Consider the following 19,572-nt stretch of genomic DNA (forward strand, 5'->3'; position numbering starts at 1 on the left):
ACTCTCCACTACTGTTCAAAAGATTAGGGTCAGTGAGATTCTTTAATGTTTCTTTAATTCTTTGCTCCCCAAGACTGCCTACTTTTCATGACAAATAAAACTTGTGATGATAACCTGTAATATTGTGAGATATTTTTACAATCTAATATAACCCTTTACTCATTTTAACATATTATATATGTAATATATATGCTGATTTAGTGCTCAAGAAACATTTTTTCTTTCTTTCTTTTTATTTATTTATTTATAACATTATAAATTGGAGATAGATTCTCAAAAAAATACTCTAAATCAAAATATTATTTTATGATTTAATTTCCAATCACTATTATATTTTTGTGGATCAATCCAAAATTGTTTGAAGCACAACTCATCTTCTACCATCAATTATGTTTACATTATGGTGTACTGCACTGTACACTGATTTTTTTACAGAAATATAATGATTGGAATATACAGAGATAGGGAATTTTCTGAGAATGTGACATGCAAAGGAAGAACAAATGAGAAACAGATACAGACAAACAGAGCAAGCGACATGTCAGTGATGGCAGTCTGAGTAAGACGGTACACTTGATGCCCAGGAGCTGTGGAGCGATTTCATGCCCCCATAAACACTGTAGCACACATGGGAGAATATAGAGAGAGAAAGATGGAAAAAAAGAGGGGGGGGGGGGGGGGGGGGCAGGCAGGGGTGAATGGGATGGCACTGAGCAAGTAACTAAAAATACAAAATTAGTTAAAGATTAGAACAGCTGTGTAAAAGTGCATGCCAAAAGGCATTTGCGACATTACTTTAGCCCATAATGTTCCTGATATACTGCTTCCTGTTTCTGACTGAGCTGGCTGATAACAAACTGCTGATGTGTCCAGCAGCTGGAACTGTTGCCGACTTTACTGCTAAGTCAGCGCTTTGGCCCCATTCAGCTTGATCCACTGGCCTCCACTAACATCCATATCACCAGAACTGACCCAGGGGCAGGTTAAAGACAGGTGTGTAAACACTGAAGGTGCAGTGAAAAGAGATAAGCCTCCACTGATAGTGTGCGAGGCAATGGCCTCTTAGAACAGATAATAGGCCTGTGCTGATGACCTCACCACCTGTGGAACATCTGATTGGCCTGTTATTTAGAACACACTGTATTGATAAGAGGTGTTACTTTGTTGCACCATGGAAAACTGTACTGTTCACAGCAGTTCTTGGAAAATACTTTCACCTAAAAAGTTATGCAGATTGAGTAACATTCAGACAGATATATTTAGTGAGCAATCCAAAGGCCACAGTGAAGAGGGAAAATCCCTAAGAATTTAGGTGGAAACTACCCACAATAGAGATAAAGGAAAACTGTAAACCTGGCATTTGATGGATATTCAAACCTGTAGCTCTGTAAAGTTTCTGAAACTTTTAACTGAAGTATCAAGTGTCAAAAAGCCTATTTATTAAACCCATACAATGTTGCCCTGGGTTTCAGTGTATGTCTCTGTGAGATACACAAGCCATCATACATTTGACTACCAAATTCACTGCACATGTGGCTGCTGTGGTGTTAGCTACGTCACAGCAAATAAATTTGCTTAGTCAAGGAGGATCTGAAAACCTTATATCATCACAGAACCATATTTAAACACCTACTTCACAATTGAAACCATAACCACCACCAAAATCTGTGTGAATCAATACAATTTTTTCGACACACACACTCCCACATACAAGCACCAAAATAGATCCTCTGCGTCCCCAGAAGCAGGCTAATAATCGCCCACTCCTATCTGACAATGTTTCTCTGTTATCTGATGCATGAGATAACTGACAAAGTATTTCCCTAAAACTATCCTTTCTCTGTGTTCACTGCAATAATCAACTACAAAGCTGCATTTGATCTTATTACTGCTGGCTTTGTCAGGCCAAAGGCTTCTGACATAGAAACCTAACTTTATTGTGCTCAATTAAAGTTTTAGCGAGAACTATTTATCTGCACTGTGGCAGTCAGACATGCGTAATTAGAAATGACGGATCAGGAACAAAACAAATTAAACTTTCAAAAACCTCAGAGCTCCATGCTAGTACACCTTTAGAAAACTGAGCAGGTACATTGAGGGCATGACAAAGGTGGGAAGAAGCCCAAGCTGAACTAGAAATGCATTCAAATGTATTTACCGCAGCATATGATCTTCAAACATTCTGCTGTAGATGCTGCCCCATCAGGAAGGCTGTTTTAATCAAATGTTTTCAAATATGAAAATGTCTGCTGGACGAGGGGGAAAGTGCATACTGTATGTACGAGTAAGAGCGAGTAATGTTGGTTGAAGCTGTCATCTGTGAGGCTTAAGCTTCCTAAAACAATCCTCTGAGTATGTTTTATGTGATTGCCTGCAATGATCAATGAACAGGAGCATTTGAAAGCACAAGTGTACAGTATGCTCAAATGCTCATGTGTTTATCTGTGTAAGCGTTCGGTGAAAGGGGCCCTGATGTATATTTACAAGATGTTTTATAAGGGCTGATCATTGTAGCCAAATCACAGACATCTGATGACAGTGTGAGCACAATGGCCAGCCAGAGGGTATTACGATTCCACACAACAATGCTCAAAGCGTCACATTTTAAAAATGTCAGTACCGAGATACCAATGTCTTTTACTACAGACAAACATCAACAAACAAGTTGGCTGTTAGTTTTAGTCATGTTCACACTGCCCCAACATACACCAACCAACACTTATTGAACATGTTCAGTGGTGTGAAAACAAACCCCAACCAACGCCAGCAGGGGTAACAAACTGATCTGACCAAATCCTACAAACGTGTTTGTTGGCGTTTGTCTGTGCATTGTGAATAGGCCTATAGTGACTTGTGACTCAAATTTATGCGTTTCAATGGCAGCACTATCAATACTGTAGTGAATTTGCAGTAGTCAGGTGGTACAGGTTAGTGCTCTTTAAGTTGTTTATGTTCATTATTATTGTAATGTTCATTTGAGACATGTTTAATGCTGTCTTTCATGACGCCTTTTGCTCCTTGCTGTGCGCATTTAAGTGTTTAGTTGACTATTGGCTATGCACTCTCACACACATGACCAGGGGCCTATACCATGAAGCCAGTTTAGCTGGCTAGCCAGATATGTTTAAACTTAATTTGTGCCAATTCTGGGTTTTAGGTACCATTAAAGTGGTTTGGCTTTTAGCTGTGTTCATCGCCATAGTAACTTACGTCCATGGCTAACCTGCTCCAGGGCAGCTTATGTTCTGGATAAGAGATCTCAAACTGAAATTGGACCAATCAGCTGTGAGTAAAGTGAAACACTTCTGATGCAGTGTTACTTCTCCTGTTTCTACTCCAAATTAAAGGTCACCACATGGCAAACAATGCTTATTTATAAAAACAATAATTTTGAATGATTTAGATATAATTTATGTAATTATTATACCCTTAATAAATGACACATTTATCATTTTATTTAATCAAATAATAGGCACTTTGTTAAAATTAATATAAATATCCTATATAAATTCATACAAGCAAGCTTTAAGATCAATAAATAAAGCCATTTAAAAAATAAGCTTACTGAGCTTAAATGTTCAATTCTCTCTATATATACTAAACTAACTTCACAACTTACACTTACATTGAAGATAATATTTTTTCTTTAAGTTGTCCTTATTCATAGCTCTTTTCTTCTTGCTGTGTAACTTTGTTTAAACTCTTAAAGGTCCCGTTCTTCGCGTGTTTTCGAAGCTTTGATTATGTTTACATTGTGCAATATAACATGAGTTCATGTTTCACGTGTTAAAAAAACCCCCAGTATTTTTAACACAATTTACTTATCTGTACACTGCTGTTTCCTCTGTCCTAAAAACGGCCTGATGATTTCCATGATCTATGAAGTCCCTCCTTCAGAAACACGTAATGAGTTCTGATTGGGCCAGCGCTTCCCGTGTTGTGATTGGACAGCAGCTTAGCGCACTTCGCCCAGAAAGGTCCCGCCTCTTACCATAACGGGGAGATGCAAGCGCTGTATGCGCGCTCTTCTCCACGTGGGAGAGCAACAAAACCATACCCCCTATTTTGCGTGTTCTTGTGGGCGGAGGGTTAGTCAACAAACGGTTCTAGTGATGTCATTCCTGAAGGAAGTGCAGAGGTGTAGTTCAAACCGACCGTTCACTGTAGGCTTTGAAAGGGAACTTCTGTTAAATAAAATATCTCGCTTGGCATTGAACTTTGAGCTTTATAATTTTACAGGTATTATTTATGCTCTAACAGCAACATTACACACTAACTAAAGTTTGAAAGATGGAATCACGAAGAACGGGACCTTTAATATTTTTCAATCATGTAATAATCTGCAGAAGAGAGAAATTAATTTCACTGCTTCTCTCCCGAGTAGTAAATCAGTACTACTAATCCTCAAACCCTGAGTTTGTTAAACTACCATCATGGTACAGGCTCCAGGTATTTATAAAAGAACCAAATATCAACAGTCACGTGTCAATCAATCAAGACACAAAACTGTGACTTACAAGAGTTATCAATCATAGCGAATGCAAAATGTCTGTACATCTTTTCATTTTTAAACACTTTTAAAAGTCAGCATAAAATGAAAATGGATCTATTTTCTGTTTATACTATAGGACTTTTCCAGTCATTTAGTCTGCTTCAATTCCACCCCCACAAACTACTGCCTCCAACTCACATCTCAAAATCTAATCAACAACCCATACAAAAAACAAGTCCCCGCCCTACATTTGTTCTTTTTCAGTAAACCATTACACTTAGATGTACGTCACAATACAGAAGATAATTATGTCATTACCATTTCCATTTCATCCATTTTATTTGCAACTTATACACACACACACACACACACACACACACACACACACACACACACACACACACACGCTATTAATGTTGTATTTATTTACACCGCTCTCTTGACAATAAACAGATTACAGGAAACACTTAAAATAGCCCACCTAAATCCTGGAACTGTGCCAAGTAAAATTCGCAGAATATGGACCCTCTGGAGGGTGACCAGATCGCTTTCATCAGCATGACTGAAACATTTCAATTGGGCCTAGCCTAGCGTGGCAGCTCAGCATATTAAGTGTTCCAGAAACAAGAATGGTGCAACACATTTAGTAGTAGCTTGTTCTTTTTAAGTTACATAATCTGATTATATTTCAGATGTGAGATAAACGGGGTTAAACAAGGTACTAACATAGCACAGAGGATAGAGACAAATGTGTGGTAGACAATATTACAAGTTTAAATGCGGTGAGCTGGCAAATGTGCATGTGTGTGAGAGATCCTTAAGAGATGTCTTTAAAAAATTAATAAAATGGCCCGAATTAATGCTTGAAGAAGTGAATAATTTAAAGGCTGGCTTTTTTCAAAAGCAGAGCACATACATCATTTGGCACTAGAGGAGCTCATTGTGAAGGAGAGCGATAGATCAAAAAAAAAAATCTTACCACTTGTACACCTGCAAAAGAAACCTTGAAGATTAATCTAAAACTTTCAAACACATTCTAGACTTAATCCACATTCATACCCGATTGTATAACCAGATCATTAAGTAAACACACAGCATTATCCTGTAAAATTCAGAGCAGAGTAGAGGTGAGTGCTTTAACAGTCACTCCCTCTCTCTCCCTGCTCAGTCACAACAGTATGTTTAACAGAAACAAAGGAGCGTCTTTATGAGATCACACGCATCCAAACCCTCTCATGCAGCTTCTTGTCATTTTTGCACCTTTACTTAGGTTAGCCATTCTAACATTTGTGTTTGAATAAGACATCTTACGACTATTTTCATTAGCATGCGTGTATATGATTTATTTAAATGCAAATGTAGGCAGCCAATTGCCGGAGTGTTTACCTGACGTTGTGTTAAAACTAGCACCCACACTCTGCACACATACAGATCTGCTTGCAGTCGTCAGATGTGTGCAGGAATGTGTCATATTTAGAGTTCAAGGTAACATACGAGCAAAGTTCAGTGGAACACTGCGAGATGGTTTTCCACATATCCGAAATGGCACTTACTACTACTCGTTCCTAATAGAGACTGGGGGAGGTGTGTTTATTTGTGTGTAGAATTGGGGTTATAGGATTTGATCATAAAATACATTTGACTGACAGATAATAATTTGCATAGCAGTTTGAGAAACATGATCATGCACATACACGGTCCGGCGTGTTAGATGAGTCGGGGAGCAAACAGTCCCACACCGAGCAGGAGTCTGCATAGTTTGCCGTTGCCACAGACCCAGCAGTAACTCTCCTTTCACTATTATAATTCATGGCTATTTATGGCCAATGGGACAGGCAAGCTATGCCTCCTGCTGCAAACTCAGCCCTTGACCTTACACCCACAACCCTACCATATACCCCCCTCCCCCAACGCACCCTGGCTCTGTAAGTGAAAGGCCCATATGTCTTATGCTGGCTATGGCCCATGACCATGACATTCCCTTTTGAAGGCAGTGCTGCCTGCTGACTGCTAAGGAGAAGCTCGCGCCGTTCTGAGTTGTTACGCAATTTTCTAATGCCATTCAACACCTACATAAACAGTCTGGGCAGCTTCTAGCGGGGGTTCATCTGCCATGCCAAGTTTTACATAAGCCGAGCTGCGTGCATATGAACATCAAGGCATTTGGATACATGGACATTTATTAGGCTTGGCTCTGAGGATATTGTATTTTGAGGTTTTAACTATAAATCACAAGATAAAGTCCACCTGAACTAACTTACCAATTGAGCAAATAGTTTTGTCACACAAATTTTCCATACCGATCACGCCTAGTTTGCTGTTTATTTTTATGCTGGTGTCCAAATCGTTTGTTTACATGTGAAGTCATTGAGTTTACTTCACTGTTGAGTCACGCGCACGCGAACCTTCGAAAACTTTCCAGTTTTATGTGCGTGAGTAAGTGTGCCAAACATGTCAGAACATGTGTTTCTGGTTGTGATGCAGGATGAGGACACTGCACGAAATAAATGAGGAGCGTGACAGATACTTGCATACCTTATGACACACAAATTCTCTGGCACAGTGATTCTCAACCTTGATCCTTAAGAGGCACAACAATAGTACACATGTTGCATGTCTGCTTAATCAATTGCACCTGATTAAACTCAATCTCATTAGCAGAGACGAGCAAAATGTGTATTAATAATGGGAAAGCGGTTGGGAAGCACTGCTCGATCGGATTGCTTACCTTCCAACCAGCTGAGCTGTTACTGTCGCCTTTGTCTTTAAAGTACGGGACACTTCTGACCATCCAGTCGTAGATCTGGGACAGTGTCAGTCTCTTGTCTGGGGTGCTCTCTATGGCTTTCGTGATAAGGTCTGCGTAGGACAGGTTGCCCCATGCGTTCCTCCTTGAAGATGACTTCCGGGGAGTTTGCTGTTGGCTACCTTGACCGCTCACCCCCCGACTCGCTGTGGTCGCAGAAGCGGGCTGAGAGGAGAGCGGGGAGTCTGTGTTCTCCCGACCGCTACTGGGATGCAGTTCCTCTGCCAGGCTTGGGCTGCCGTTGTCCTCTCCTTCACCCACACCATTGATTGCCATTGCGCTCTCATCCTCATCGTCCTCTTCCTCTGGGATTATGTCAGTATCATTGGACGAAGGCTTCGCCGAACTGGACTCCGGCAGCGGCCAAGTGCATGATCTCGGCCGTTTCTGCGGCTCAAAATCTGGATCAATGGCAACATCCAATGACGTCAGTGGTTCATGGGTTGTCTCTGCCATTGCCTCTACCAGCCTTCTCTGTCGCTCCTCTGTACTGTCTCAGTCAAAGTTAGATAGGCAGTGGGAAGCGGTCACAGTCGCATTCCATGAATGCACCTCTACTCTAAATAGTGCTTAATGCTTCTTGAGTGACTAGTGCAAATCTTAATGATCATTAACACCCCCTGTCCTGTTTCAAAAAGACAAAAAGACAATATAAAGCCATGTGACATAAAACAACTCATAAGCATATCAACAAATAATTATTTGTAATTGTTTTATTATTATTTGACACTTCAAATTTGAATTCTAAGCTAATGTAGAAAAGCCATTAAATGTATAATAAAATGTTCACGCGTTCATGTGTCTATTTATACGGCGGTGTGCGCGCGAACGCTTCTGCGTTATTTCGCGCAACAGTCACGTGAAAGTATAAACTAAAATTTACGTGTATAGCATACACAAAGTGCTCCAGTTTCACTTCAATTCAACACTCGTTACACTTTCACAATGACACATATGAAGAGATTTGTCGTATTCCAACGGAGAAGACCGCACAAATGATAGCTATAGCAAAACCACAGTGATTGTGAAAGCAAATAATATAGTATGTCCTAAATTCTTCACTTTCACAATAACAGCAGTTTTACTATATCATTCGTGCAGTAGGCTATAATTATTGCATACAAATCTTTAAATATGTATTAATAATAAGATCAACCACAACAGCCTGAATGGAAATTGGACTAAGGACCGATAAGATAAACATTTTTAAAAACATGAAATGTTCATTTTATTGTATCTTAGGTATCACAGGTAAATGTTGCACACACTGCGTACAATAATCACCTGTCAGACAAAATATCACAATAGTGACAGCCCTACTGTCGTAGCTAATGTAAACAACCAATTCAGTACATAATGTCTCCGTGTGTGTGTGCGCATATGTGAATACATGAGTATGTATGTATATTATAATGAATATTATAATCATGCAATACCTCAACACGCACCATTCAGCTAGAGCCGTTTCTCCTCTCTGTGTCGCACTCCAGTCACTTGGTGCACTGATGTAATTCAACTATATCTCTCCAGCGCACCTCGCCAGTAGCCACGGACAAAGCGCCACAGCGTCACTGCCCACAATCATCACAGGCTGTAAGTCAGTAATGACAAAAGAGCTGAACTGTCAGAACCACGACACATTCAGCGGACTATACTCAGAACGCCGTTATGTCATCTCAAGACAACTACAATAACGATGACAGAACTAAGCGTGCTCGAAGCCTGCAGTGATAATTCTGTGCTATTTGCCTGTTTGACCCGATGTCACTTCGCATTCAGAAGTCTCTTTAACAGTTAAAGGTAGAGACGCAACTATCACTTATTGACAGTGCATTGTTGGAGCGCGCGCCAAAGCCTCGACGTCACGGACGGTACAGTACGGAAAATTCCCTTCTAGAAAGTCCCTTCTCTTTCTGCACCTATCTATCAGTCTAAAGGCACAGGAGGACTATCTGCTCTAATCGTCTGTCAGCACTCAAGCGAGCTCAACTTAGGACTGAGTGACTGGAGGAGGGCGAGAAAAGGAACGCAGCCTCTACCGCTGACAGGGACCTGCCCCCTAGATTCCGCGCATGCGATCGCCTCTTAAAGGGCCACTGCTCCACAAGCACAGCTGCTAACAGGCAAGAGGACATGTTCAAACAAGTCACTCCAAGCAGTGAGAGCCCATATCAGTTTATCGAATTTCCAAATATAGATTCAGTTGCTAGAATTTTTAGTTCAGACATGCAAACAACGTTATCTGGACATATGATCAGAAATGTGCTATAGATCAGAGATACCATTTTCAGGTACACAATTAGCCAACATTTGAATACAGGATAGGAGATGGTGGCACATTTGGGAAAGCAAGGAACAGTTTACCCAAAATGTTGTAATTTTTCCACCCTTCCAACACTATAGGCGAAATGTCTTTATTAAGGTTTTTCTTTACAATAAAAGTCAGCATGAAATAAATTCATCCTATTTATTTTGCAAATGCAGGTCATATATCTTATTGTGATTAGTCTATGTAAATGTTTTACTTTTTTTATTTATTATTGAAAGCCTGTCAAAACCTAATATTCTGGCAAAAACAACACACTTACTTTAAACCATTTAGTGCGCTTTTTTCCTTTCAAAAATCTGTTACACTCTGTCGCAATATGGGATAAAAGAAATAGGGGGGAAAAATAGAACCATTAAAGTTGTCCATATAACTGGTAAAGTTGGTTTGAATAGTTTTGTGTGAAGAACAGACTGAAATTCTAATAACATTCACAAATGTGTTTTTAAACATGTTACAACCAGCCAAATTACAGTTGGATATGACCACAAATGACATTTCAAAGCAAGTAGTTTAAATTCAAAATTGGTATTTTCAGAAGAATTGTAGGCCTACTAGAGTGCATGAGTTGCAGAACACTATTTTGGTACTTTTTTGTATTTTGGCATTTAAAATAACTATTTTCATTGAATGTAAAACGCCGCCTAAATCCTTTCAAGGACGAAATTAAATAATGGTGGTTAGTAAATTATAACATTTGTAGACCAACTATTCTTTTAAATATTAAATCACCATCAGATTTTCTACTGGATTAAAAAAGAGAACTGAATCTGAGCCACTGACAAATGTCCAGGCATGTCTTGTATTTACCTTCCGCTGGCCCTTTAATCCCAGCGTGAAGTCGTCCGTCATGACACGCCCCCTGCCGCCAGCCTCGGTTTATTCAAACACATGACGTAATTCATAATCATGAAATGTTATACCCGTTTACTGTCCTCCGTGGCGCTACTCTAGTACAGTGACGTCTTACCAAAACACGAGCACGTCTTTGTTCCAGAGATGCGCATTTTCTCGGGCGTAGTGATTTCGACGGATGTTTGGAAAGAAATGCACGCTGCTTTCCCACCTGTCGGCGGCGCGCACAATCAAATTATGCGAGCTGAGATTAATAATAACGACATAAATGCAGGTTCAGAGTCAGAAATACCTGTAAAATTACATAATCGCACGACTTATGTTAAATGGGGGCATTCTGTGATACTTTTGCATGGGACACAACAAGTGGAATAATGCTGTTGCCATTCAGTCACATTGTTTGCTCAAAGACTCCTTTATTCATCCTTATCTTTTTCCAATCACCCCCCCCCCCACTCTCTGTCTCCCTCTCCTTTGTTCCTTACACTGCATAAATGGAAATCGGCAGGTGACCATTCCTCATCTTAACACACCATGTTTCCAATAATGTCACTCGCTTTAGAGTAGGCTAACGTTACACATATTGCCATTAGCATGGTGATAGTTACATATTCAATACATTTGTATTTCAATTTTGTACTTGTTTTATTTAAGAAGGTTGTTCAGTATTCCTGAGTACATGATATGCATCGTACAATATTTGTTTGTTGGAGAGGGCCACTACAGTGCTATAGTTCTGTTCTCTCAGATAAAGGGAGCTGCAGTAGGCTATGCTTTACTAATGTCAATAACACAGAGCACGTGGGCTGTGCACACAAGCAACATAACTATCTTCTACTGCCGCCTTTAGACCAAACATATAAATTACAGGAAAGAGACTTGTCAGATGTATGCTGTTCATGGCTGGTCCCAAGTATAGAAATGAAAACACACAAACCTGAATTTCACAGAGGAAATTCTGCGACGCTGAGAAGAAGTAACTGCCCTGGTGACTAGGGAATTCAAACAGCCCGCACTCATCTCGTTCACTCAACCGTTGAGTCGTCGTCACGTTAACGGTGGGGGAGGGGTGCATTGTTTTAATCGAGTAAACTTTCTCAATTTCTTCTCTGTGTTAAATATTTAACATCTTGATTTGTGTAATATTTTTGTTCTTGAAACATATCAATTTAATTCTCCATTCTCAAATATATTGAGTATATTTTAAATAAATAATTTATTGTAGTACATTATTTTGGTTTGTTCAACAAACTATAAAGTAAATTATATTTAGACATTTTATTAAGTTAATTATTACTGATATTTACTTCCAAGTCACTGAATTATTTTATTTTTTTAGAGAGAGAGAGAGAGAGAGAGAGAGAGAGAGAGAGAGAGAGAGAGAGAGAAAGAGAGAGAGAGAAGGGGGGAGTTGTTTAAAGTGTTATTGCAACTATTTTAATAATTTAAGAATGGAAGCCCACTTCTGCCACATTAGAAAAAATACCATGCTTTGGTAAATTATAATTAAAATACTAAGTCATAACTATGACATAAACTGACTGATGTCATGACCTCATAATTTCAACAATTTTACCTTCAACATTAATTATTATTAATATTTTTATTATTGTTAATTATTTCTCCAAGGATCACAGGTGGAGAATTGCGGAGACTAGTTGAGTCTTGGTGTCAGAAAAAAAATAATAAAAATTCAAACTCCTACATCACCACATGCTATTTCAGAGATTCAAGAAAAATCCTCAACGCTCATCGAAAAACAAAATCCTGCATATTCTGGAACTTCAAACTGGACCTGGTTGTATTGTCAAATTAAACAAAAAAAAAAAACAAAAAAAAAAAACAAAGCTTTTTGACAGCAAACAGGGAAAAAAAGTAGCACATCTTTAATAATGTTGGGCCAGATTTCTAGCAAATACTAACAGAATTTTTTTTTAAACCTAACAGACTCTGCTAGAAATCTTATAATGGGCAGTGGTTGGATCTTCCATCATTGCACAAAACCAGGATAAGCGATTAAGCCGGGATATCTTGGTGATCCTGGCTCAAATTATTCGCTATATACAGTTCTATATTGTCTTGGTGTGAGTGTGCTTTCAGGGTACGTTTACACGACAGCAGTGTACTAAATTTTGTATGACAAGATCACCAAGATATCCTAGCTTAATCCCTTGTTTTGTGCAATAGGCCCCAGGGGGCCTGAACAACGATCCAAACCAAACATGAAAAGCAACACAAATGGGACACTGAGTGCCAAATGTAGCTTCTGCCATGACTATCCCAGTTCCCTGAGCTGCGGAACCCTATAGGAAATGAGTGGGATGAACTGAAGAAGAAGCACCAACATGAAGCTGGGAATCTGACGGATCTAGATAGATTCAGTATGAAGGAATGGTCTCTGATCTCATCAGATGTTCTCCTCATCAGGCATTATAGACTCAGAGCTGTTATCTTGGCAAATGGAGGTTGCAAAAAGTATTTAATAAAAGGGTGCAAATAATTATGGCCCATGTGTTTTATTTAATAATGTGATTTCAAGTATTTTACGTCAATGAAAGGTTAGATTTTTGCAGTTTTTTTGAATGAAAGATTAAAAGGATAAACAACGCAGATTTATTTTTACAGCCATCTTTTATCATATTCAACTGGAGTGCCTATAATTCTGACCACAACTGTAACTACATACTTTCACATAAGACATAAAGCATTCACATATACAGTAGGCTACAGATCAAAAGTTTGGAGACATGATTTTATATTTTTGAAAGAAGCCTTCTATGCCCATCAAGCCTTTATTTATTAAAAAAAAAACAGAAATAAACAGTAATATTGAGACATATTACTACAATTTAAAATGGTTTTCTATTTTAATATACTTTTAAAATATAATTGATTTGCAAAGCTGCATTTTCAGCATCATTGCTCAAGTCTTCAGTGTCACATGATCCTTCAGAAATCAGTCTGATATGCTGATTTATTATCAATATTGCCAACAGTTGTGCAAATTAATATGTTTTTGTTATAAACCATGATTCTTTTTCAGGATTCTTTGATAAATAAAAAGGAAAGCATTTATTTAAAATATATATTATTGTTGTGTATATTGTTACAAAAATATTTTGTAACAATATACACTACCGTTCAAAAGCTTGTGGTCTGTAATTTTTTTCTTTCTTTTTTGAAATAAATTATTACTTTTATTCAGCAAGGATGTGTAAAATTGATCAAAAGTGATATATATTATTACAAAGGATTTCTATTGTGAATAAATGCTGTTCTCTTTAACAAATTTTTATCCATTAATGAATCCAGAAAAAAAGTATCTAAGGTTCCAAAAAATATTAAGCAGCACAACTGTTTCCAGCACTGATGATAACTTACTATCAAATCAGCATATTATAATGATTTCTGAAAGATCATGTAACACTGAAGGCTGGAGTAATGGCTGATAATAATTCAGCTTTGCATCCCAGAAATAAATTATATTTTAAATTATACAAATAGAAAACCATTATTTAAAATTGTAATAATATTTCACAATATTACAGTTTTTTTCTCTCTATATTTTTGATCAAAAAATGCAGACTTGATGCGTAAGAGACACTAAAAATAGTAATGTTTCCAATCAGAGTGTATTTCAATAATATACTAAATACTGCATAATACTTAATCCACTAGAGGGTGCTAGATGTCTTCTCATTTGGCAGCATCTGCATTATCCTACTGACCTACTCCATGCTGTCAGTGTATGAGAGAGATTAAGTTTAGCATATTAATCGTGCGGTGAGCATATGGATTATTCTAATTTGCTGTAAAGTAGTAATAAGGCTTACAGTCTGTTTATGGTGATGGAAATATACCACCCCAAATGTTTAAGGAGGTCACATGGACTCTACTAAGAGGCAGTTGGTAACTGCACTGGTGTTTCCGTTTACATTCGACTCCGATCGCCTCTAATCCAGTACTCTTCTGTCTGCATCTCTGTGAGGCGAGACAGTGTCCTCTTGAAGGCAAAGACCTCTTCATCTGCTGTGAATAGTGTCAATTGCTCACTGGTTTCCTGTACAAAATAAATATAGGCAGTTGAGCAATTACAAATGCCATTCTATAGATATTAGCAAAGCTTACAAAATAAAGATTTTCTCTATTTTACGGGGTCATATCAATACATGATATGTATGGAACATGTTACTGTTGCCTGTTGAGTGTTTAGAACCTTGACTGCCATGGAAAAGTTAAGGAGTTTCACAGGGATGGTGTATTTTTGTAGGCCAAAACCCGGAAACAAGTTAGCCTATTAGCACTTCCGGATCTGTCATCCTGAAGTCAATGTTGTTGCTTTTTATAGGTTTTGGTGTACACAAACTCAAGATATTTTCAAGTTTATTCTACGATTTAAAATACATAAGTAATACCCTTGTGATTTTTAAAAACCTTTCCTTGTCTTGTAAAAGGCGGTTGCTAAGTGGCTAAATGGGACAACAAAGGTTGTTGGGGGCCAAAAACAGATAAACTCATCTACTCTCTAGTCTGCTTTCACAACCTTGTTGTTTAGCTCTTGAAAACTATTCTTACTCAAAATGTTTTTAAACTAAGACAGAAAGAGTTGCCGGAAGTTTAATGCCATGCGACTGTACTGTACTTAATTTATATTATAGCCTACCTTTAGCTTTTCACTTCCGTTGAACACAAATTAAGATTTTTATCTCTAACCGTTGCTCGTATAATGCATGTTGGAGTTAAAAATCTTAATTTGTGTTCTACTGAAGAAACAAACAAACCTACATCTTGGAGGCCCAAGGGGTAAGCAGATAAACAACGAATTTTCATTTTTGAGTGAAATATCCCTTTAAAGGAGAAGGAGAAAAAAATGCCTTTTTAATTTTAAGGCAAAGACAGGTTAGAAAATGGGATGGAAACATTTTGGCACAAAGATGTTACTATTACAATTCAACTTCAGGGAATAAATAAAATAACAAATGCGTGATATGACCCCTTTAATCATTGATAACTTCTCTTCATGGACTATTAAAAATAGTTTTCCAGTAACTGAAATATATCTGGAATAAAATGCAAAATCAATATTAGATAACTTATACATATTAAAACGGAAATTAGAAATGTTGGATTGGCTGAAATAAGTTTAAGTATTAAAATGACTAAAATTGAAACAAAATTATTGAAAGCTTTATAGAACTATTACAAAAACTAATCAAAGTGACAAAAGCAAATGAGAAATACTAAAATAAAAATACAGACAAAAAGCTAATTTAAACTAAAAATACATTCTGAAATGGTTTATAAATTATACAAAAATAACTCATGGACTGGTAGAGCATTTTTTGAAGATTTTTGATGCCATAGTAATGTATTCTGACAGTATGCGTTTATGATATAGTTTCAAAAGTATAATGTAAAATTCTAATGTAATGCCTACGGTGGCACATTTTTGAGGGTGTTGTCATTACATCAGTCAGGCCGAGTTCATCCAGCATTAGGCGATCTCTTGCTTCCTCTCCTGTCATCGGTCCCTGATCAAGAAGGCGGTCTAAAGGTGCATCAGCCAACATCACCACTCTAACCTGAGAGTTTTAGACAGAGAAAGTGTGCCATTGTACATATGTTGGTACACAGGAGATTATGATTAGGAAATCGATAAAGGTATGATTTTTGAGGACTGCACATAAATGAATTGTGTTTTTAATTCTGAAGATGGGCATGGCAAAGGCCTACGTGAGCTTTCAGGAAGTCAGGGTCAGTATGTATTGCGGCGTGTTTAGCACGTTACCTTTTGGTCGTAAAAGTTGTCAATGAGTGTGGTGAGACGTCTGGCTTGGTCCTTCATTCCAACCCGAAGGTGAGGAACATTCCGTATGATGACTGTGTCAAAATGCTGTGCGATTTCTAAATAATCACCTGCACCCAATGGCTTTAAACAACAAATAAACAGACACACATGAAGAGATTAGATAATATTAATGATTATTAAACATTTACTTTCTGTATAATAGTTATTCTATTTTGTTTTTCTGTATTACAGCTATTCTGTAAAATGGATGATAGTTCATCAAAAAACTAAAATTCTGTTTACCTTTGTGTTGTTCCAAACCCATATGAGAGCGTATGCAAGTGTATGCACACTATACTGTCCATGTCCAGAAAGGGAATAAAAACATCACCAAAGTAGTCCATAAGTGGCATCAGTTAGTTAGTTAGAATCTCTTGAAGCATCGAAAATACATTTTGGTTCAAAAATACCAAAAACAACGATTTTATTCAGCATTGTGTTCTCTTCCGGGTTTGTTTTCAATCCTCTAATAAAGATTAAAACGGTTATGACTCAGCGTATTGATTCATTATTCGGATCGCCAATGCCACATGATTTCAGCATTTTGGCAGTTTGACACGCAATCCGAATCATGAATCAATACGCTGCATACACTTGCATACGCTCTCGGACTAAATGTAAAATATCTTAAACTGTGTTCCGAAGATGAACGGGTCTTATGGGTGTGGAACAGCATTAGGGAGAGTCATTAATGACATCAATTTCATTTTTGGGTGAACTAAACCTTTAAAGACTATTTGCCAGTCTCAGTCACAAGAGCCCAACTCTGCATTTCTACAATGCTCTGCTGCTGAGAAATAGCTTGTTAATATTGATACATGGTTGCTAGGGTGCTTCAACTGGTTGCTAGGGCGTGGCTATGAAGTTTGAATGTTACTACTTATTAGCTGCTTGATAGGCCAAATTGATATGAGACCAGTCTTTGTGATGTTCTGATGCAGAGATATGATCACACAAACTTCTCTATGTTAAGTCTATTGAATTTTTTGGGCTATTTTTCGCCCACCAGACAAACATTATACGCCTGATTGCATTGAAAATATATAATAATATTAATAATTAGTTATGGATATAATTAATATTGAAAACCTTTATAATAATATAATTTTTCATTGTGTTTTGTGCTTTCACATCCTTATTCACTGTAATTTAATTGGGGAAAATGGCCACTGCGTTATTCAAAACTAAATATAGAAAGTCATACGAATATGGATGACATGAGGATGAGTAAATGATAAACATTTTTGGGTTTGGTATTCATTATTCCTTCAGAAGTTTGGGGTCAGAAATGAATACATTTAATCATAAAGGATACATTACATTGATCAAAAGTTAAATTAAAGACTTTTAGATTGTTACAAAACATATTTCAAATAAAGTTCTTTTTAACTTTCTATTCATTAAAGGATCCTGAAATTCTAAATCTGTTCCTAATTTATATAAATATATTAAGCAGTGTTTTCATCAATCATAATAATAAGAAATGTTTCTTGAGCACCAAATAAAGGATCATGTGACACTGAAGACAGGATTAATGGCCATCATAGAGATATTACATTTTTTTAAACATATGAAACGAGAAAAAAATTGTTTTAATAGATTTTCAATATTACTGGTGTTTACTGTTTTTTTAAATCAAATAAATGCAGCCTTAGTGAGCATAAACATACACAGCTAGTGTATATTGTATTTAAAAAATATGGGTACAGAAAGTATTCAGACCCCTTACATTTTTCACTCTTTTTTATATTGCAGCCATTTGCTAATTTCATTTAAGTTCATTTTTTCTCATTAATGTACACACAGCACCCCATATTGACAGAAAAACACAAAATTATTGACAGTTTTACATATGTATTAAAAACGACAAACTGAGATATCACATGGTCCTAAGTTTTCAGACCCTTTGCTGTGACACTCATATATTTAACTCAGGTGCTGTCCATTTCTTCTGATCATCCTTGAGATGGTTCTACACGTTCTACACATATACATTTGAGTCCAGCGGTGTTTGATTATACTGATTGGTCTTGATTAGAAAAGCCACACACCTGTCTATATAAGACCTTACAGCTCATAGTGCATTTTAGAGCAAATGAGAATCATGAGGTCAAAAAGGAACTGCCTGAATAAGATACAGAATTGTGGCAAGGCACAAATCTGGCCCAGGTTACAAAAAAAAAAAATGATGCTGCACTTAAGGTTCCTAAGAGCACAGTGGCCTCTATAATCCTTAAATGGAAGTAGTTTGGGATGACCAGAACCCTTCTTAGAGCTGGCCGTCTGGGCAAACTGGGCTATCAAGGGGAGAAGAGCTTTGGTGAGAGAGGTAAAGAAGAACCCAAAGATCACTGTGACTGAGCTCCAGAGATGCAGTCGGGAGATGGGAGAAAGTTGTAGAAAGCCAACCATCACTGCAGCCCTGCACCAGTCAGGACTTTATGGCAGAGTGGCCAGATGGAAGCCTCTTCTCAGTGCAAGACACATGAAAGCCTGCATGGAGTTTGCAAAAAAAAAAAAAAAAACACCTGAATGACTCTCACCAAGATGGTGAGAAATAAGATTCTCTGGTCTGATGAGACTTAATTCTAACCGGTATGTGTGGAGAAAACCAGGCACTGCTCATCACCTGTCCAATACAGTCCCAACAGTGAAGCATGGTGGTGGCAGCATCATGCTGTGGGGGTGTTTTTCAGCTGCAGGGAGAGGACGACTGGTTGCAATCGAGGGAAAGATGAATGCGGCCAAGTACAGGGATATCCTAGACAAAAACCTTCTCCAGAGTGCCCAAGACCACAGACTGGGCCGAAGGGTCACCTTCCAACAAGACAATGACCCTAAGCATACAGCTAGAATAATGAAGGAGTGGCTTCACAACAACTCCATGACTGTTCTTGAATGGCCCAGCCAGAGCCCTGACTTAAACCCAATTGAGCATCTCTGGAGAGACCTGAAAATAGATGTCCACCTCCACCAACGTTTACATCCAACCTGACAGAACTGTAGAGGATCTGCAAGGAGGAATGGCAGAGGATCCCCAAATCTTGGTGTGAAAAACTTGTTGCATCTTTCCCAAAAAGACTCATGGCTGTATTAGATCAAAATGGTGCTTTACTTAATACTGAGCAAAGGGTCTGATAGGACCATGTGATATTTCTGTTTTTTAATAAATCTGAAAAAATGTCAACAATTCTGTGTTTTTCTGTCAATATGGGGTGCTGTGTACACATTAATGTGAAAAAAAT

At 37.8% G+C, this 19,572-nt stretch overlaps 2 protein-coding genes across 3 annotated transcripts in view; both read right to left on the reverse strand.

Annotated features, from left to right (window-relative positions):
* foxo3b (forkhead box O3b) overlaps positions 1-9,339 on the reverse strand; it is a 36,886-nt gene extending 27,547 nt beyond the window's left edge. Inside the window, exons 1-2 of one of the 2 annotated variants that reach the window (XM_067417653.1) lie at positions 8,747-9,339; positions 7,221-7,923 (exon numbers count right to left, since the gene is read on the reverse strand). In XM_067417653.1, coding sequence (XP_067273754.1) covers positions 7,221-7,754 — 534 coding nt within the window. In that variant the 5' untranslated portion in view covers positions 7,755-7,923; positions 8,747-9,339. Of the gene's footprint in view, positions 1-7,220; positions 7,924-8,734 lie in introns of both variants that reach the window. The other variant, XM_067417652.1, reaches the window with a different exon arrangement.
* Positions 9,340-12,822: 3,483 nt separating this feature from the next.
* afg1lb (AFG1 like ATPase b) overlaps positions 12,823-19,572 on the reverse strand; it is a 35,117-nt gene continuing 28,367 nt past the window's right edge. Inside the window, exons 11-13 of the mRNA XM_067417655.1 lie at positions 16,268-16,408; positions 15,948-16,061; positions 12,823-14,539 (exon numbers count right to left, since the gene is read on the reverse strand). Coding sequence (XP_067273756.1) covers positions 14,411-14,539; positions 15,948-16,061; positions 16,268-16,408 — 384 coding nt within the window. The 3' untranslated portion in view covers positions 12,823-14,410. The remainder of the gene's footprint in view (positions 14,540-15,947; positions 16,062-16,267; positions 16,409-19,572) is intronic.

Source organism: Pseudorasbora parva, chromosome 15 (assembly GCF_024679245.1).
Source record: "Pseudorasbora parva isolate DD20220531a chromosome 15, ASM2467924v1, whole genome shotgun sequence".
NCBI classification, from domain to species: Eukaryota; Metazoa; Chordata; class Actinopteri; order Cypriniformes; family Gobionidae; genus Pseudorasbora; species Pseudorasbora parva.